This window comes from Xylona heveae (genome assembly GCF_001619985.1).
Source record: "Xylona heveae TC161 unplaced genomic scaffold L228scaffold_4, whole genome shotgun sequence".
Taxonomy (NCBI): domain Eukaryota; kingdom Fungi; phylum Ascomycota; class Xylonomycetes; order Xylonales; family Xylonaceae; genus Xylona; species Xylona heveae.
In genome coordinates this window covers 1,823,258-1,841,018 of record NW_017264196.1, presented here as the reverse complement: position 1 = coordinate 1,841,018, position 17,761 = coordinate 1,823,258, and the positions used below count along the sequence as shown (strand labels likewise).

Genomic DNA, 17,761 nt, shown 5'->3' with positions numbered 1-17,761 from the left:
TAATTCTGCCACAGAATCAATCAGCTAAGCTTGCACTAGGAATTTATTTGGAACTATAAAGCCCGTTACGAGAAGTCTCAGGGTTTTATCACTGGGATGAACGAATGTCCAATTATACCCTTTTGCGCCTGCAGATACACATCTGCTATCGGACAAATATTACATACACCGCGCTCCCCTTACACGCTTTTAAGCGAAATCAATCAATACACTTTGCTGGCGAGGACGTTGCTGATAGCGTCCCGGACCTCAAAATCTTCCAAAACAGCACCGAACCTGTAGTGTATAGAGATTGTCAGCGTGGGCAAGGAGCAAATCCAGAATAGAAATATCACAAAAGGATTTGTTGATGAGATGTGACCACAGGATTGCAAAAGTCCTGAAAAAGGAAGACACGATTGCAGAAGAACACCAGAAATAAAAAAGCAAAGAGGAGGAGGCAATGTCCGAAGAAGTAAACGTACCCATAACATCGAACCTTTCCCTTGAGATTATTCTTCATCGACTCGATATCCTCAAGAGTGAACTCGCTATTTCTCGGGTGATTGAATATCATCGCCCATGCATTGACCGGTGGGATCTCGCCATCCCACTGAACCCTCATACTGGCATCCAAAAGGCTTCGCAGGTCGGCCTTGCGCAACTCAGGAGGTTTCGTGTAAGGGACATCTGGGTGATTCTTGATATGATCATGAGGGGGACAGCTAGCCATGACGACATGGCCAGCCACGTCTTCCTCCGACCCTTCCGCTCTCACCAAGAGGAATTGAATGTGATCCATGCATGGATGTTCAAGACTGTAAGAAGCCCACATGTCAGAACTTGATATACACAGATATACATGACAAATGCTAAACAGCCTAGAGGCGAAACATAAACAGCAAATGTGCACCAGAGCTTACTACACAAGACTACTGCGGTGGAGGCGAGAGATATGGTGTTCGCTCGTACGTTAAAACGAAATCTATTCCAAGCTGATCCAAATCTGGGCCTTGAGGGAGCTGTGGTTGGGCTCCTTGCACTTGCTGCGATTGTGGAGTCGCCTGCAAATTATGGGCACCGGAAGGCGACACACTCGGGTTGGTAGGCGGCGAAGAGAAAGCATGTCCACCAGTGGATGGTGATGTACCAGAGATGCCTCCGGCATAACTTCCTGAAGCGCTGCCGCTAAATGTGTCGTCGTTGCGCAGGTGCGAATCGCCTTCATCATAGGTGATTCCATGCAGCTTCAGCAGCGCCTTCAGCTTGCGAAGCTCTTCAGCGATCGCATCCCTCTCACGGACGGCAGTGCTTGCGGTTTCCTTTAATCGCAGCACTTCTTGTTCTAGTGCTTTGATGTATTGCTCCTTTCTCTCGCGGTGCGTCCTGGAAATACGAGTAAGCATAAAATCCGATAACAAGGTAGAAACAAATGTAGATCCTCCCGAAATCATACCTCTGCGCTTGCCTGTTCAGCTCCTGTCGGCGAGTCTGAGCAGGTTTGCTGTCTGGTTTTGGTCCTCTTTTCTTGGGAGCCTGTCCATCTGCAAAGAGTCAGGTATCATTCCCTGTACAGAAGATGGCCGTGCAGAACAATTGTTGCCGCAAAAAGCCGAACGCTTCGCGAAGACAACCGACATACCTCGTGTGGCTTTCCTATCTGAAAAGCTCTTGAATAGTGACAAGCTCAAGTGACTAAGCGGACTTCTCGAGCTATTTGATTCTCCACTGCCTAATGAAGCACCAGATACTCATCAGCATTCATTTTTCGAAGAGAGATGCCCGAATTTGATGGCAAACAGCATCGTAAAAATGTATAGCAGCGAGCAAGGAGAAAACCAAATGCGTGTGAGAGTGCCGACGGCAAGAGAACGGTGAGCCAAGGAAAAGATCCAGATCTCTCAGCATAACATGACGGATGGTTACGTTGTTAGAGCAAGACAAAGGGCATTGATTACTGTAAGGAGCTCCTGCAAAACGTGTTTTGCACATGCAATACGTAAGGGGTAAATGCGGGGATAAAGTTTCACAGCTTTCAGTATAACAAAGAAGGAACTCACCATAGCCACTCGTATTACCGCCTCCCGACCCTTCGGGAGGGGACAACGTCGACATTCCGGCGCGATTGTCGTCTGCTCTACCGAGAAACGACCAACCGCTGCTACTAATGGACGAAGACAAAGAGAGCCGACGACTGCCAGGGCTCTCTAAAGGTGAGAGCAAAGCTCTGAGTGGGAGCACTGAAGGGCGATCAGTTACAGCAGACGTCATTTCGGGCGCGTGATGAGCAGGTAGAACAGGTATAACGAAGCAGTACTTCCATAAACGGAGGCCAAATTATACATGTACATCAACATAACCAGAACAAAAAGGAAGCGGTCAAGTTATTTAAATCAAACAAGGGGCCAAAGCGAGAGGGGAAAAAAGGAACAATTCCCAAAACGAAAGAGGGAGCGACAACAAGTAAGCAGACCTCATCGCAGAGACGAACGAGTTTAATTTCATATGATAGCAGCATGGAACCATGTGGGCACCGGCCCTGAACGCAAAGCATCGTATGATTCATGAAATCCAACGTACCAAAATAGCAGGAAGACTTTTGTTGGGCCCAGCACAAGAATTGAATTGCTGTGCGTGACTCCTATTTGATGGTGCCGATAATGTATGGATCGGACTCAAGCATGTTGGTGGTGGATGAATGTGAATGGGAGGTTTGGGGGGGCCGGGTGGAGATGAGCACATAAGGGGGGGTGGGAACCGAGGCGAAGTGGGCGGATCAATTGGTGATCCTAGCGCCTATCGGTATTTGGAATCTTCCGGAGACGCGTTTCCCGCCAAGGGCGGATCGGGTGCACATGCGGCTGACCGACGACACTCTATCCCGACTCTGAGACCCGCATTGTTAATTGTCATCATCTGCTGTTGATTTGGAATATTTTTATGTGACCCAATCATATCCTGAATTTAACAAGCCCGGTCCCTTTTGCTTTTATCGTCACGTTGCTCATGCTTCTATTTGTCATTCCTGTTGTTGTCGGTGGCGTCTCTATCTACGCACGACCCCTTTGTTATGCAATATATGAGATAAGATTTCTAAAATTTCTGTCACCGGTCAAGGTTCCAAGTTTCTGAGGACAAGTGTCTTGGTTTTCAGACATGTAGCCGAGTTCTTCCTGTCATTTACATTGGGGCTATTGCGAGGCGCATAACCTGAAAATTCGACCAACCATAGTTGACAGCATATTACGAATGGACAGTTACCAAATGAGATCATGGAGATTTTCATTACTCTCATTCTTATGCTAAAGATCTCACCTCAGCTAAATTAAACTTTTCTCCAAACTAACCAGGAACAGATTTTGGACCCCACGGTGCAGAAACTTCTCGTGAGACGCGTTGCCTTACCCAGAAATGGCTGAAGTGACGCCGCAGTGAAAGAAATAAGAAGATTATCACCTCTTTCTGATACGCCCTAAATTCCCACTGACATAACGCATCTATATCATATACGATGATCGCATTTACGCCCATTTTCCAAGCACGCTCATGAGGATCATTCCAAATAACAGAAAAGACAAAGCAACGATAGTCTTTACAACACCGGCTTTTGCTAGATCGCCATGGAGCCAATCATGACTCCACATTTCAACCAGCCCCACCCAAAGCAGGATTCCTGCACTTAGGGCATCCAAGGTGCCTATCGCGACTATGGTCGAGGCTGAGTTGCCGTTAAATTGCTTCAACACACCAGTCCCAATGGCCATTCCAATTGGTGTGATGATTGCAAAGGCACTCGCCATTCCAAATTTTGTTATCATGTGCGATGATAAAGCAGCGATTCGAGTACCAAGGGCAATCCCTTCGAACATCTGATGGAAAAGGATGACAATGAATAGGGTTATGAAAAACGAGTCGCCAGCTACGACTAGTGTGACACCAATTACTACATAGTTTGTCAGCAGCATATCCGATTGCCTCGAAGGAAGGCCCTCTTACGAATCGAGTGAAAAATGATGCCGGCTTCCATCACGCCAACCTTGAAGTGATCATCCGACTTTGCCAGTCCATGGCCGTGCCCCAAGGCAGTCAAACCATGTTTCCTTTGATCTTCTTTCGGAGTCACTTGTTCAATATCTGAACCATGATCCGTGCCGGGGGAAGACTTGCGAGAAGATCGAGACATGACAAGCCGGCCGCCAATGTATTCAAACAGAAATGCGAGGAATGCTCCGGCCATTGCAATGGCGGTAGTTGTTGCCTCATACGTCAAGGTTCCCAGGCACTCGTTGGCGAACATTAGTTGTGCATGTGTAAGTAACTAATCCTGTCAGCCTGAAATTTCTATTTCTGTTTGACTGTTCTTGACTAACGTGAACGAATGCAGTTGCAATTATTACGCCGGTTCCGAATTGCTTTAGGGCCGTAAAAGCTAAGCTGTTTAGCGTTACTTGCGTGAATTGGGCAAGGAGGATAGGAGAGAAGACAGCTAAGTCAAAGTCAGCTCATCGGTCCCTAAAGGGTCTTCTATAGGCATACCTATTGCGCTTGTCGCCAGGATCACGAAAAGCAGTCCGATACGGAGCGGAATATTGTAATTCCTGTCGATGCGGTCGCAAGATTTGGTGTCACTGCTATGCTCCGATTCTCCTTCTTCAATACAATGTCTTATATCGTCAGTCAAAAAGAGCTACGGCATAGACGCTCCTTCTTCGAGGGTCTGTCGTGGTAATGTTTTCTTTGGGGTTTGTTTGGTTGGTACGGGAATGTATTTCATTGCCAACTTACTCGACTCCAGCATGAAAATGACAGTTCTTCTTTCCATTGCCCTTGCCATTGCCTGATGGAGAAGATCCACTCTCTTCGGAGTGGTCATGTGTTTCATGAGACTCTTCCTCGTCCATTGCGGCTTCTATCTGGACCTCTTCACCACTTTCCGTCATACAGAATCTGGTCACAAAAAAGTCAGACGTGTTTTAGATCTCTCCGCTGGACGCTCAAAGACGACTCTGAAGCGTTAGACACTCACGCCTCCGAACCATGGGCATGGCAGCCAGAGTACTGCGATGGAGGGTTTCCTGTTCCAGTGGGCGAGTTTAGGACAAGGTACTCTGTTTCGCCTGCCATACAAAATCTACCAGGACCACCACAACAATCAGCAGTAAATACGGATCAGATGGGAGATTTTACGCACTGGCTATTTCCATGAGAGTGACAGCCAGTCACTGAAGCTGGTACTGTCTTGCTTGCCGATGCTGTGGTGGCTGTAGTGCTTGTGGCTATTGCACTTGCGCTTGCTATTGTCGTTGATGGTGTCGGCGTTGCTGCGGTACGTGGCTCATATGTCTTCCATGGCACCTCTGAGCCATTGGGAAGAAAGCAGTATCTGATACTCCATTCAGTCACCGTTCTCCTGCGGGTTTACGTTCAATCGCAACAGTACTCACTCTACATCGCCGTGTATGTGACAACCTGTCAAGGTGAAGGTCTGCGCCTGCACGGAGTGCGCTGCAAGCACAGACAGCACCACTGTCGTCGCGAAGAACATATCTGACTGGTAAACTATTCTCTAACCACCCGGACAATGTCCCTCATGCATGTTTAAATGCTACAATTGACAAATTTAAGACTTCATCATCACAATCAGAGCACCTTGGTGGTTACTGCCAAGATGCAAACATTTTCTAGCTAGACCTTTTGCTTCCTATGGACTTTGAAATTTTTTGCTGTTTACTTTCAAAATGCAGTTTTTTCTCAAGCCATGGCTCGATACAGGATCTGATCATGGCTTGGCACGATTGACCCGCTGCCAAGAGGAAAGCAAGTTCGCTCCGCCGCGAAGGTAAGAAAGAAGTTTTTAGGCGATGAATAATAGCGGAGTCACAACTATCTATCACCACCATTGATGCATTTGCCTGCGCCCTCAGCTGGCGTTCGACATTCTATCGAGTATATTCCGTGCATCATGAAATACATGTGGGCGCCACGTGCGTCGACTTCCAATCGTGATCCTCCAATGCTTCTCTGTCTCGTAAAACGACACTGTTCGAGACTCATCCCCACTCTCCACTAAGAAAGTAATCTCCACGACAACAAAATTCTTTCTCGAAAGTATGCACACCATAGAAATGACATTAAACATGAGTCCCTTGATGGGGAAGTGGAAATCAACTGACTTATAAAAAGGCCGGTTGCCAAGCCCTCAACCTGGCGATATACCATTTCCATCCTTCGGTCCTTTTTTCTCTTGGCCCTCCGCCGCCACGTCTTGGCTGGCCAGGTTCAGCACGCCTCATTGCTACCAAACCTGCTGTCAATCACTTCACTCGTTTTTTCCTTGAATAATCTAATTCAGACACTTTTGTCTCGAAAGTGAAGGCTTTTTTCCCCCTCATGATGTTGAGCATTGGTCGTTGAGTCTTGGAGGTGTTTCTTCTTGGCACAAAGTCCGCTCCGCTTGGCGATGTGGACGATGGCCGACGGCCGACGGCCGACCTCTCCAAACGCTCCAACCACCACAGACGTTCGTCCCGCATGGCGTAACGATAATTGTTGCGTTATTCCTCATTTTATTCCTTCTTTTTTCTTTTGACAGCTTGTTATTTAATCGATTCGACTTACACGCATGATTTCGAGGTATTGTTTCTTGGCGCTGCGGCATGGCGGTCTGGATCTGACCATGGTTGCCCTGTCAAACTCGTCCCTGCTCACCATCGAATCAGCTCACCTACCACCAACCCATCCCTAACTTTGGACCTTGAATCTTTCTCTTTACCGTTGACTAACTTCCCGAAGGAATACTTTGCTTTCTGATTTCTGCCTTGCCAAGGACTTTCCACGGAAATGACTTTGCTTTTACTTTGCTTCTGTTTCCACTTTCTTGAGGACCTTGATGGAACGGCAAACAGTTCTAGTTTGTTGATGCTTTTGACTTTCCTGCATCATTGCTTTATTGCGCGTTTTACTTTGGTTTCCCTTCCGATGAAGCTTCGAATGCCTGCATCTAGATGGCATTTCTGCGCTAGAACCAATTTACGCCACTTCTCTTTCGCAAAATGACTTGTCCGTCTGTGTGTCTCATTCTATAGTCTTCATCATTGATCTTTCTATCTGCACCTCTTTCAAATAATATATATATCTTTTGGATCTCCCCCCTTTTTTTCTAGTTCTTCATCAACAGATCAAACCAGTCCAGCAATTATATTCCCCCTCTCTACTACTACTGTTTTCTTTCCATCCAGCCTTTACCTTTATCTTGCGTCTCCTGTCAAAGACTCAAAATGCTACTCCCAACAACCCTACCCTCCTTTCCAAGCAGCGGCAGTCTTGCGGTGATCCTACTCGCCGCTACTCTCGGACATGCGGCACCTGCACCTGCATCTGCACCCGGCTCTGGCGCCGCAGGTCTCCTCCCCAGCGCCGACATTCCCGGCGCCGTCGTCGCCGGACTCGGCTTCTCTTCATCGTCACCTCAACACGACCAGGTCCAGGTCCAGATCCCGTGGTCATGGAACCTCGGCGCCGTGACCCGCTATCCCATCCACGCATCCTGCAACGCGACTGAGCGACGCCAGCTCGAGTTCGCGCTCGACGAGGCCATGGTTCTCGCGGGCCACGCGCGGGACCATATTCTCCGCCACGGCGCCAGTTCGCGATTCTACACCAAGTATTTCGGCAACGCATCGACCGCGGAGCCGGCGGGGTGGTTCGACCGCGTAGTCAATGCGGATAAGGGCGGCATATGGTTTCGGTGCGATGACATTGATGGGAATTGTAAAGCTCATGGTATTTTCTTTCTCCTTTTCCCCTTTTTTTCTCCTGTTCTTTTTTTCCCTCCCTTCTTTTTTGTTACTTTTGTCTCTTTTTGCCTTTTATGTCCTTTCCCTTGTTTTTCTGTCCCGTCCCTTTTGTCCCTTTTGTTTAGTTGGTCATCCCACAGCCATATCCTGTATCCCAAGTATCCCAAGTATGGGCGTTTGAAACCGAGACCGATTTTGTTCCCCTATTCACCTTCCAACCCCAACCAGCCCCCCCAAAAATAAGTTTCCAAGAACAAATTCTGGGGATGAAAAAGCCAAACAACAAACCAATATAATCCAAACACACACACATACACACACACATACAAAAAGAGGAGACCGAAGCAAACTAACAACAACATCAGAAACCACCTGGGCCGGCCACTGGCGCGGCTCCAACGCCACCGACGAAACCGTCATCTGTCCACTATCATACACCTCGCGGAGACCCCTCACGGGGATATGTGGCAACGGCTACACCGTGTCCCAGGCACCTAATACTGCGTATTTTGCGTCTGACCTGCTCCATCGAATCTACCACATGCCGCGCATCAGCGAAAATGTAGTAGATCACTATGCGGATACGTATGAAGAGGTGCTTGAGCTGGCACAGACGAAGCCGCAGCTGGCGGTGCGGAATAGTGCGACGCTCAGATATTTTGCGCTCGATGTGTTTGCGTGGGATGTAGCCCTGCCGCGGGAGGGATGTTCAGGGGTTGGGGAAGTGGATGGAGGTGAGGGGGATCATGGACATGCTGGGCATGCGGCTGCGACGACGACGACGGCAGCGGCATCTACAGGGAGTGTGACGGCAGAGAAAACGACGGTGGTAGAAAAGACGACAGCGGTAGAGGCGACGGCAACGATGACGACGATGACAAGCTCAACAGTGACAAAAGAGACAAAAGAGGCAAAGACAGCGACGACGACTCAGAGTGCGGCGAAAGAGTGCCATACGCATGATAACGGAGTCGTGCACTGTGCTTGATACATAAAAGTCTCGGATACAATGGACACGAGGAAAGAAGGATGAAGTAGTAACCGGCCATGGTATGACATGGCTTGATGTACAGGGAAAAGGCCAATATCAGAAGTCTGATTATATTGTAACGGGTAATTGTAATGTAACAGATACGATAATTAGATTACAATTATACCTAGCTACAATTGTAATTATACAATGGTAATGACCACCTACTATAATGTCGCGCGACCAATATCACGACCTCATTCCCATTTACTCTCACCCTTCAGACATACTTCATCGCCAGATTACAAAGCCTGCAGAATAGACTGCACGGCCAAGCTCCCTGCGTCCTCTCTCCGCTGGATGTACAGACGCAAATCATTCCTATCCAGCGCCGTGACAAGCGCAGAGGTACGTCCCGCTCCGCCTGGCCCAGCCGATCCTGCAGATGCGCCTTGCGTTACACTACCGGTAGCTCCAGCACCAGCGTCCGCGCCGGCACTGCTGGTACTAGGACCCGTGCCAGTGGCAGGAATGGCGCCGCGAAGATGCTCGCGCAAGGCTTCTGGTCCAATGACGAACAAATTGCCGATTTCTGGAAGAACATCAATCGCAGGCGCAAAATAGGACGGTAAGGGGAACGAGCGGAGTAATTCGGCGTATTTGGTTGCGTCTTTGGTGACCATTAAGCCTCCCGCGGCATTTACTTGGAAGCGCTTAAAGTGGTCGAGCAGTAGATTCCGAAGACCAATGGCGAGCTCCGAAGTGAATGATTCGAGATTTTTCCCGTCAAACGCCCGAGAGGCGAGGTCTCGGGCGCGGGAAACAAATGTATATATGGACAGGCATGGCTGGAGAGGCTTGGAATTAGATGGGATGAAGAAGAGAAGCAAGCACCATGGAATCAGGAGAAACGGTACACATCACAACGAGAAAAAGTGGTAAATGAGACGGAAAAAGGATGACAAAAGGGGTAGAGGAGGAGGAAGGGAAGGAACGTACCGGCGTCTGCAACAGTTCTGTATACCTTCCACTGCTGCCGTCAGAGTCTTTTGGTCTGAAATCGATCTTTTTCTGATTGGCAAGCAACTTGGTGACCCATGCCAAAATGACATCGATAGTCCGCTGCATGACCGTGCTGACTTTTTCTTCCATGTGGTTAATTGCGAGCGTTGCGGTGCGTTCCATGTCGCGGCGTACGACAAGCTTGGAACCTGCCAGAGGCACAAGCACAGTATTGATGCATGTAATCATAAGATGCATAACACTAATGGTATTGCGAAGATCGGGGAGATAAGAAAGGTCAGGTTCAGATTTGATGTTTTCTTGTGAAGCAGCAAAGTCATTTGCCCTGTTGCCCGAATTATTCGTTAGCTTACAGCTCGGAGAAGAAAAGAAGGGGGAAAAGGCTTACGCATCCAATGCGGTCTCAATGTAGAGTTCGCCCATGTTGGCTAAAAGTAGGTTGAGCAGGGCAGCTACATCCTTTGGAGTGTCGCTGCCTCCGCCAAGTTCGAGACTCCGGCCAACAGCTTCTGCGAGCCACCTGAGCATTCGCTTGGCGTTGGGAATACTGAGAATGCCGTCCTGTTCAGAGACCTCGATGTCGGTCTTGTTTTGATTCGCATCTCCCTCCTTTAAACCCGCAACTCGTAGGAGCATGGCTTTTTGTGCCGGAGAGAGGTCTGACGAGTCTAGGCGGTCAATGTAAGCGTCACGCGCTGTTGCAAGAAGTTCACTGCCAGATTTCGCCAGAGAGGCCATGAACGTAGTAGGCACTCTGCGTCGGCGGGCCTGGAGTATACGTTAAAATTACTGTGTACCGAGTAAGTGTAGAGAAGGACATACATGATATGTAGTAAATTTGAAAAGCAACGAGGAATACAGCTCTTCAAGACTCTTTTTTTCTCGTTCAATGTAGGATGATCCAACAAAATAGGGAACAAAGAGGTCGTCAAATTGTTGGTCTAGAACGGTGCTTGTTTGGGAGGATATGGATTCAGGGTGCTCGGTAAGGCCGTGAGCCTTGAGATCATCTACAAGGGAATGAATGTAGCTCCTTGAAGCTTGAAGAGATCGCAAATATGCCATGGATGAAATGGAATTCGCTTTTTGAAGTACCAACTCAAGACGTTGTTGGATCTAAAAGCAGAAAGAAATTAGCGGAGAAGGATACCCCTGCGTTTGTAAATACCCACCGATTGCTCAAACACTCTTTGAAGAAACTTGGAGAGCACGAGCTCATAATAAGGGAAAGCTCGTTTAATAATAAAAGATTCCTCCTGAACCACGATTCTCACTTCATCGACAAGCGACTGCAGGCTCGGCTCGACTCCTGGTGGTTCCGCATCTGGATCCGCCAACCGTTCCAAGCTATCAAATTGGTCACCAAAATGCTCAAACAGTATCTTCCTTAATGGGCTCTTACATCTCAGCATCTGAGCTGACTTCCTCGCTGATCAGTTGACTTCGGTCGATGAAGAATTGATGTTGGTTGACAAACAGTCCAACCACACTGGCACCGCCGTTGAAATCCCGCAACGCAATCGCGCATTCCTTGACGTGGTAAGCATCAAGCCCCATATTACAATGATGATCCAAACATACCCGCATCCCTTCAAGGCTCTGCTTCCTGTAAAAGTCATCAAACTGCTTGAGTAAATCCTTCTCCAATGTTTCAAGGAACTTCTCGATAAGCTCCTTTGTATTATATCGGCCTGAGGGCCCAGCATCGCCATTGACCGCTCGGCTGGTCCCATTCGAATGTCCCCAGCTTGATGGATCAAGTCTCTGGCTTATTCGTAGCAATTGCCTGGCAATATGTGCGCATCGAAGCTTCCCTTCGCTACCGCCTTGTCTCCGAACGTCTTCCAGAGAGGCCAGCTCTCCGCGTTCGCTAATTTCTAGCCAGCACAGTATCAAAAACCGCGCATCCTGTGCTCTTTGCCGTTGCCTATCTAACTCTTCCAACCTCTCACCAATTCGCATAGCGACATTTCCTCCAGCTTCTGTCTGCCCAATGTCGCCTGCGCTGCCGTTTAACGAAGTATCAAGTCGGTGAAAGGATGCAATGGTCTGGTCGAGCTTCTTCCCTAATGAGGCGACGTTCTGATTATGCTGTAATTCGGCCCGGCGTACTGCCGCTGAGAGCTCATTCTCATGGCCCTCCAGCTCTTCCGATAACGATCCAAGACGGGAAAGGGCATACTCGAATGTCCGAATAAAAGGCTTAGGATCGAATGCTTGAGACGACGCCCCAGATCGCCGGTTCGTTGGCACTGCACTGTCAGAAAGCGATTCGATGAACTCTTTGACAATGAAATCTTGGCTGGAAAAATTGTCCAACGTGAAGCTTGGTCCCTTGGGAAAGATTGTCTCGGCAACTGTAGGTGCTGTGGTAGCGGCGGAGAATATAGAGGCACTGTCGGCGCCCGGCATGATGTATCCGTCTGCTTGACTACTTTGTTAAACTATTCGATCAAGCTACAGGTAACGCCATGGAGCAATTCGTCATGAAAGTGATAGCGTTAGCTGTAGGTTCTTCGCCAGCGCGATGAGGCGTCATGAATAGCTAGGTGTCCACATGCGCGTTTAAGCTAACTCGCTTGATCGTAATCAGAATATGGCGTTAAAGGAATCCGCATAGACTATGCAGCATACCCACCCTTCCCAAATATCAAAAGTCAAACAAAGAAATGACGTTGCGCGAATAGGTATTCTTTCGAGAGCAGGGAGGTCGAGGGGACGCCCAGGCTGAGCACTGGCGACAAGGTCGATCTGATGCGATTGATATAAGAGATAAGATAAGATAGAAGCACGAAGCGGCACCGTAAGAGTCTACCGCATTGTTTTACTGGCTTACTAGATGAGAAGGCCACAAAGGTATGGGCGATCCTAAGATAGTAGAACACTCAGGGATATGATTATTATTAATTTGTAAAGGAGCATTAAATAATGAAAATCTAGATTGTGTAGACCGAGTTTTGAAATGAATCGACCTTTTTACTTGCCCCTGCGCCGTCCCGATGCAGGCCAGACCGAGAAATATTCTGTTGCCCGTCTGAACATAATGAAACCATGATAACGCCGTCGCTATGAATGCAAATGTCGTCGAATTATCAGAATAGTCCATGAAGCTGTCAAATGATACAAGGATCGGGCGCTCTCGAAACGACATCCTAGGAGAGGTTGTTATCGAGGGCAATTTCATGCTTGGCATTCTCGATTCGAATCTTTTCCTTGCGCTGTTCTGCCGCCCTCTTTTCCGCCAAATACTGACAGAAAGGGCTCTGAGCACGCACTCTTGGGCCGATTTTCATGAAAATAAATGGAATAGCGGAAAGAGCAATGCCCGAAAACCCCAGAAGGCTACTTGCCCAGTCAACACCCAAGGTGCCGTACATGGGTGCAGCAGCGAGGGGGAGAAGCGCGCCACAAAGCGATCGAGACCAGTTCGAAGCGGCTAAAGCTGAAGCATTAAAAATCTCATAGGTATCACCCAGGTAATTAAGTTGAGAGATAAAAATGGTCGTGAGACCGACTCCGAAAGGAAAGCCACCAACAATGGGTGCCATCCAATGAACGGACTTCTTGGATGCCCAGCCCTGGATCGCATTAGAATTAAGGCCGATCAGTGACGAGATGAAATAAGAGCTACTCACAATCCAGAACATGGAAATGACCAAGCAAGGGCCACCAAGGCAACCAAGGGGAAGACGTCGATATTCAATAGAAACCTCCTGATCGGGATGAAGCTTTCGCCTCTTCTCGACATGACCGTCCCAGTAATAGACAATAAAAATGGCAAAGCAGGCTCCGATTAAAACTACCAAAACGTCAGCTCGGGTACTCAGAAACAATGGCGAAGCGAAAAATTAACTTACTCGGGAGGTAGGCAAGACCGGCAATACCAGGCTTCATGCCATAAATACCTGCCACCATTAGATTCGCGTGGTTGAGTGCCAGTGAGAGAGCGCCATACCTTGATAGATGATCGGAAATGACTCGAAGAAGAGATAAAGCAGTGCATATGTGTAGGCAAGGTATAGACAAACCAACAAGACAATCGGTTCAGTGAAGAACATTTGAATAGATCGCAAGATATTCACAAAGAGCGTTTTCTCCAGACTTTTATCCTCTAGCTCCATAGGGGCAACAATCGCATCGGTGTGCTGCTCCTTTCGCATTTTTGCTGCTCGTCTCCGTAGAATGACCGGCGGGAACGTTTCTGGAAGAAACAAGACCAAAGGCAAAGTTAATCCGGCAAACATGAGCTCCACCCAGAAAGCCCATCTCCATGAAACGGTGCCTAAAAATCCAGCAATGATTGGAGAAACCATGGGGCCTGCAGCGGTTCCAGCAGAGAAATAGGCCATAACACGTCCTCTGGACACTGGATTTGGAAAACAATCGGCATAGACTCCTCCGGCTAGCGTCAAGGGGGCCGAGGCTCCTAGACCGGACAGGAATCGAAAAACGAGAAATGCAGGCCAATTGGGCGCCAAAGCAGTTCCCAATGTGAACGCTGTAAACCAAAGAAAAGTGACCAGTAGCACACGCTGTCGGCCGAAGAACTCAGAAAAAGGAGCTAAAAACGGAGGTCCAACAACATAACCCAGCAGATATGTGGAGATGGGTAGAACCTTTTGCTGGGCATTAGTGACATGAAAGTCTGAAGCAATCCACTTCATAGCTCCGGAAGGCATGGCCGAACCCAGAGTACTGTTGAGAGTCATTAAAATACCACCCAGGGCAATGGCTAGCTTCCATTTCTGTTTCATAATGTTAGTGTTTCGATAGAACGGCTAAAATTTAGACATCAAATATATCCAACGGAAAAGATCGCCTACATTGGACCAATTGCCGGGATACCCAGGATCTTCGAGCTCAAATCCTACAACAGTCCTTCCATTTGCTCTTTGTGCAATAATATCGTCCTCTTCTGACACGGGAGGTATCGTTCTTGAGGCATTGGTACGGACTCTGGACATGGTCCCTGGAAAATCGACGTTAGTTCGTTCCATGAACATATTCTTTCCAAATCCGCCGGAACAAGAGTTTACATACGAGATAAGGTGCGAGTCAAAGATCCCCGTTGCGACTGTTGCAGCGAAAGGTCCAGTTCTTCCTTTCCCTTTGGCTCGCTATTGATCTCTGGTATAGTCTCGATCGCCGGAGTTGCAATGTCTGCATGGGATGCCTCTGAGTCGGAGGAGTCATGACCCTGTTCCCACTCTTTCGAGTCACTCGACGAATTCGATGAGCTCGAGGATCTCGAGGCGCTCGTTTCATGGCTCGTCCGTGTCGTCGCCATAATGTTTGCCGCAGAGGGGAATGAAATGTGGCCTAGTCAATTGAGTTGGTAGAAATGTGTTCCATGAGAGACAGACTGGCCAGCAGTCGACTATGTCGTCAATGTCCGAGTTGTCACTGGCGTTAGCGGCACTGTTATCTGTTCAATATTCAATCAGGCTGAATAGCAAATTTCACAGGTCGACTATATATCCATAAACAGCTTTGAGAGAACGAGCGACGTGTTTAGCATATAAATGGCCGAGTCACACTGAGGTGAATCCTGTTCATTAGTAAATTTCCCCCTCTGCAAGTCAAGAAGTTTGCAGCCCGCCCTACTGCGCCCTGCAAGAGACGCTTGGAGGGGGGTAACCATGCTAGTTTGATCATATCTCGCCCTGCCTTTCCCTCTCTTTGGAGGCAACAACGGGAAGACTAACTGATTCGAAAAACGTCCTGACCGCACGGTTGGCGGGACCGGCAAGTCCATTGGGAAACACGTCACGTTGGTGTCAGAAACTCCTTTTTCCGCTTTTAGTCTCGCTCTCGGTTAAAAACGGTCCGAAACAACTCCAATCAACCAGTACGAGTGACTCCAACCACCACCAACAACAGGGTGTCACATTGTTGCTGCACCATCTGTGAGATATATCGTATTCAATATAATGGTAACTATACGAGACTTTTTTTTCTTGCCCATTCGCTTTTCGAGATGCATGACTGATCAAGCCAAACAGCAATTGAAGCAATGGCATAGATGCGATATGCGCAAGTTGATAATGACCAGAGCTTGAACCGCAAATATTCGACTCTGCAAACCTAAAGTGCCATTACTTTCTCAGACTAACCCTGAACGGCGAAAAAGCCAAGTTTGTTAAGACACTGGTACCCGGGAAAAGGGCTATTAGCTACTCGAAACCACCTCTACCAAGCTGGATAAACAACCATAAGCATGGCTGTTGATCCCCGCACAAGTTTCTTGTCTGACTTTTGAGTTTCGAATCACAGAGAACAATGACAGTATAGTTCTTTGAGTTCGTGCAAATTTTGTCCACAAGGGCGATTTTGCGGTCCGTTTATTTGGCACGAGACCCGTCACAGAAATGCAGCAGGGCCGAGTCGACGCCACAGAGGATATTTAAGGGCAACTAGGTGGGGTTCGGTGGATGTATCTAGCGGCCATGCTTGAGAGTGATGGCCAGAGCGCAGCTGAGTCTGCAGGCGAGGACGAGATTCAGCCGATGGTGCTAGCTCGCTGGGTTATTCTCTGATCGGCTCGAGGTATGCCTGCAATCCTATCCCGCGGAAAATTTCCACAGGAGGGCAATGAAGCCTATACTCTGTACTAGTCAACCGAACAGGCATGATAAGTTCGCTGACTTTTCAATCCTATTCGACTCTACGAGGATGTCGATCCTTGAATGGCCGCGTGTTGTAACGCCCTTGTTTAAGCGCCACTCAACCAGGTGGTTTGTCGACGTAGCGCTGGCCTGCTATCCGCTAATACCATCTAAGATTTCTACACCTATTAGGTCAACATTGACTTAAGAAATCAAACGCAGCGTTCCTTCTGTATACTTTGTAGGCGAGCTAAGTAGAAAACTGGCGTTCACTCGTGCGTTGCCAATGAGACTGGAACCAAAACGATCGAAACGATAAAGAGCAGTCGTCGTTCTTGTCACCGCCCAGAGTGTCGAGAAGACACGGGCGAGAGAGCTATCGGTCCTTGATAGTTGCAGCTAAGGCTAACTATCAGTGTAGCGTTCTTTTGACAACCAAGCAAATAACCGAATCGCACATCAATTATACTGATTAGACCCCCACGCGGGATTGACCTTTGGCCATTGCGAGGAAGCCCAACTGTATCGAGGGATATACGACGCTTGGTAATAATTTCTAAAGTACAAGTCTTTCGCGGCTGTCGGCAACTCTTGCAACATCCCGACTCAGGTGTCATCTACGAGTATGAGCAGCTACATCTTTTTCTTCAACTAATTGATGCAACCTTTTCACATATCTGGAACGCTGCCAAATTGGCAAATTCTATTCTTTCAAAAATCAATAAACAATGAGCCCGGCTCTCGGCACCTTCAAATCAGCCTAAATGCAAGTTTCTTCTTAGCTTCAGGAGCAACTCGATAGTTGAAATTAGTAGTCACCAGGATTCCCTCGTCAATGAATACCCAACTGGGGTGGACAAGTCGGCTATCGTCGGCGCTGTCTTATCAGTTAGAAGATAGACATTCGGTGTATTGATGATCCGAAACATGAAGGTGAGAGCGACCAATCCGCTAGTCTGAAAATAGATAATTTTTACATGTGATAAGCCATCCTGCACGTTTCTTACATTGCCAGAATATTATCTTGACACTTTCCATGTACATTCATTAGATGTTGTACTGGCTAAAATGAAAATGAAATTCTTCTACGTAGTAAACATGTTACGAAGTGACTGTTTCTAACTCAACAATGATTCTCTCTCTCCCTTTGGTTACCATTTGAACATAGGAATATTAGGAAAACATGTCGGATATTTTCCACCGCCGTATGCCATATCATCTGTCTTCTTCCTGAATCATGGACTGGTTTTTCTACCAGAGAAACGCCTTTGGTAAATCAACTGCTTGTGCATTAACATGATCCTATACAGTAAAATTGTATTCGGAGAATATTGGTATCAAGAATAGATATTGCACCATATTACAAAGCATTTGGGAAAAAAAAAAAA

The 17,761-nt window shown here is 47.8% G+C and overlaps 6 protein-coding genes across 6 annotated transcripts; 2 read left to right on the top strand and 4 right to left on the bottom strand.

Moving 5' to 3' along the window:
- Positions 1-203: 203 nt before the first annotated feature.
- L228DRAFT_238259 (hypothetical protein) lies at positions 204-2,250 on the bottom strand (the record flags this gene model as incomplete). The annotated part of the gene is made up of 6 exons (XM_018331028.1): positions 204-276; positions 465-821; positions 952-1,365; positions 1,436-1,523; positions 1,622-1,711; positions 2,040-2,250. 6 exons carry the CDS (start codon positions 2,248-2,250, stop codon positions 204-206), a joined length of 1,233 nt encoding a protein of 410 aa, XP_018189292.1.
- Positions 2,251-3,347: 1,097 nt separating this feature from the next.
- On the bottom strand, positions 3,348-5,559 carry L228DRAFT_260505 (Zip-domain-containing protein). The gene is made up of 8 exons (XM_018334266.1): positions 5,424-5,559; positions 5,171-5,362; positions 5,006-5,110; positions 4,765-4,926; positions 4,516-4,643; positions 4,350-4,465; positions 3,976-4,297; positions 3,348-3,922 (listed from the first exon to the last, which is right to left on the bottom strand). Exons 1-8 carry the CDS (start codon positions 5,522-5,524, stop codon positions 3,501-3,503), a joined length of 1,548 nt encoding a protein of 515 aa, XP_018189291.1. The 5' UTR covers positions 5,525-5,559; the 3' UTR covers positions 3,348-3,500.
- A 1,169-nt stretch (positions 5,560-6,728) lies between these two features.
- Positions 6,729-7,146, top strand: L228DRAFT_123001 (hypothetical protein). Its single transcript, XM_018329022.1, has one exon. The coding sequence runs from the start codon at positions 6,820-6,822 to the stop codon at positions 7,033-7,035; it is 216 nt and encodes a 71-aa protein (XP_018189290.1). The 5' UTR covers positions 6,729-6,819; the 3' UTR covers positions 7,036-7,146.
- L228DRAFT_246577 (zincin) lies at positions 7,116-9,004 on the top strand. The gene is made up of 2 exons (XM_018332449.1): positions 7,116-7,761; positions 8,141-9,004. The coding sequence occupies exons 1-2, from the start codon at positions 7,257-7,259 to the stop codon at positions 8,761-8,763; spliced, it is 1,128 nt and encodes a 375-aa protein (XP_018189289.1). The 5' UTR covers positions 7,116-7,256; the 3' UTR covers positions 8,764-9,004.
- Positions 8,875-12,456, bottom strand: L228DRAFT_246576 (exocyst complex component Sec10). The gene is made up of 7 exons (XM_018332448.1): positions 11,350-12,456; positions 11,171-11,298; positions 10,941-11,115; positions 10,591-10,884; positions 10,157-10,536; positions 9,745-10,093; positions 8,875-9,593 (listed from the first exon to the last, which is right to left on the bottom strand). The coding sequence occupies exons 1-7, from the start codon at positions 12,178-12,180 to the stop codon at positions 9,048-9,050; spliced, it is 2,703 nt and encodes a 900-aa protein (XP_018189288.1). The 5' UTR covers positions 12,181-12,456; the 3' UTR covers positions 8,875-9,047.
- Positions 12,457-12,652: 196 nt separating this feature from the next.
- L228DRAFT_246573 (MFS general substrate transporter) lies at positions 12,653-15,486 on the bottom strand. Its single transcript, XM_018332447.1, has 6 exons — positions 14,809-15,486; positions 14,592-14,737; positions 13,724-14,513; positions 13,626-13,673; positions 13,404-13,567; positions 12,653-13,346 (listed from the first exon to the last, which is right to left on the bottom strand). Exons 1-6 carry the CDS (start codon positions 15,053-15,055, stop codon positions 12,921-12,923), a joined length of 1,821 nt encoding a protein of 606 aa, XP_018189287.1. The 5' UTR covers positions 15,056-15,486; the 3' UTR covers positions 12,653-12,920.
- Between the last annotated feature and the right edge of the window lie 2,275 nt (positions 15,487-17,761).

Bases quoted from the DNA above. Each gene is read 5' to 3' on its own strand.
- L228DRAFT_260505 (XM_018334266.1), bottom strand. From the start codon at position 5,524: ATGTTCTTCGCGACGACAGTGGTGCTGTCTGTGCTTGCAGCGCACTCC. The intron at 4,644-4,764 runs GTAAGTTGGCAA...TGACGATATAAG, and splicing joins CATTTTCATGCTGGAGTCGA to ACATTGTATTGAAGAAGGAG. The intron at 4,466-4,515 runs GTATGCCTATAG...ACTTTGACTTAG, and splicing joins CCTGGCGACAAGCGCAATAG to CTGTCTTCTCTCCTATCCTC.
- L228DRAFT_123001 (XM_018329022.1), top strand. From the start codon at position 6,820: ATGACTTTGCTTTTACTTTGCTTCTGTTTCCACTTTCTTGAGGACCTT.
- L228DRAFT_246577 (XM_018332449.1), top strand. From the start codon at position 7,257: ATGCTACTCCCAACAACCCTACCCTCCTTTCCAAGCAGCGGCAGTCTT. The intron at 7,762-8,140 runs GTATTTTCTTTC...CAACAACATCAG, and splicing joins TGGGAATTGTAAAGCTCATG to AAACCACCTGGGCCGGCCAC.
- L228DRAFT_246576 (XM_018332448.1), bottom strand. From the start codon at position 12,180: ATGCCGGGCGCCGACAGTGCCTCTATATTCTCCGCCGCTACCACAGCA. The intron at 11,299-11,349 runs GTATGTTTGGAT...TACCACGTCAAG, and splicing joins AGAGCCTTGAAGGGATGCGG to GAATGCGCGATTGCGTTGCG. The intron at 9,594-9,744 runs GTACGTTCCTTC...AAGCCTCTCCAG, and splicing joins CAGAACTGTTGCAGACGCCG to CCATGCCTGTCCATATATAC.
- L228DRAFT_246573 (XM_018332447.1), bottom strand. From the start codon at position 15,055: ATGGCGACGACACGGACGAGCCATGAAACGAGCGCCTCGAGATCCTCG. The intron at 14,738-14,808 runs GTATGTAAACTC...TCGATTTTCCAG, and splicing joins TTTGACTCGCACCTTATCTC to GGACCATGTCCAGAGTCCGT. The intron at 14,514-14,591 runs GTAGGCGATCTT...ATTATGAAACAG, and splicing joins ATCCCGGCAATTGGTCCAAT to AAATGGAAGCTAGCCATTGC.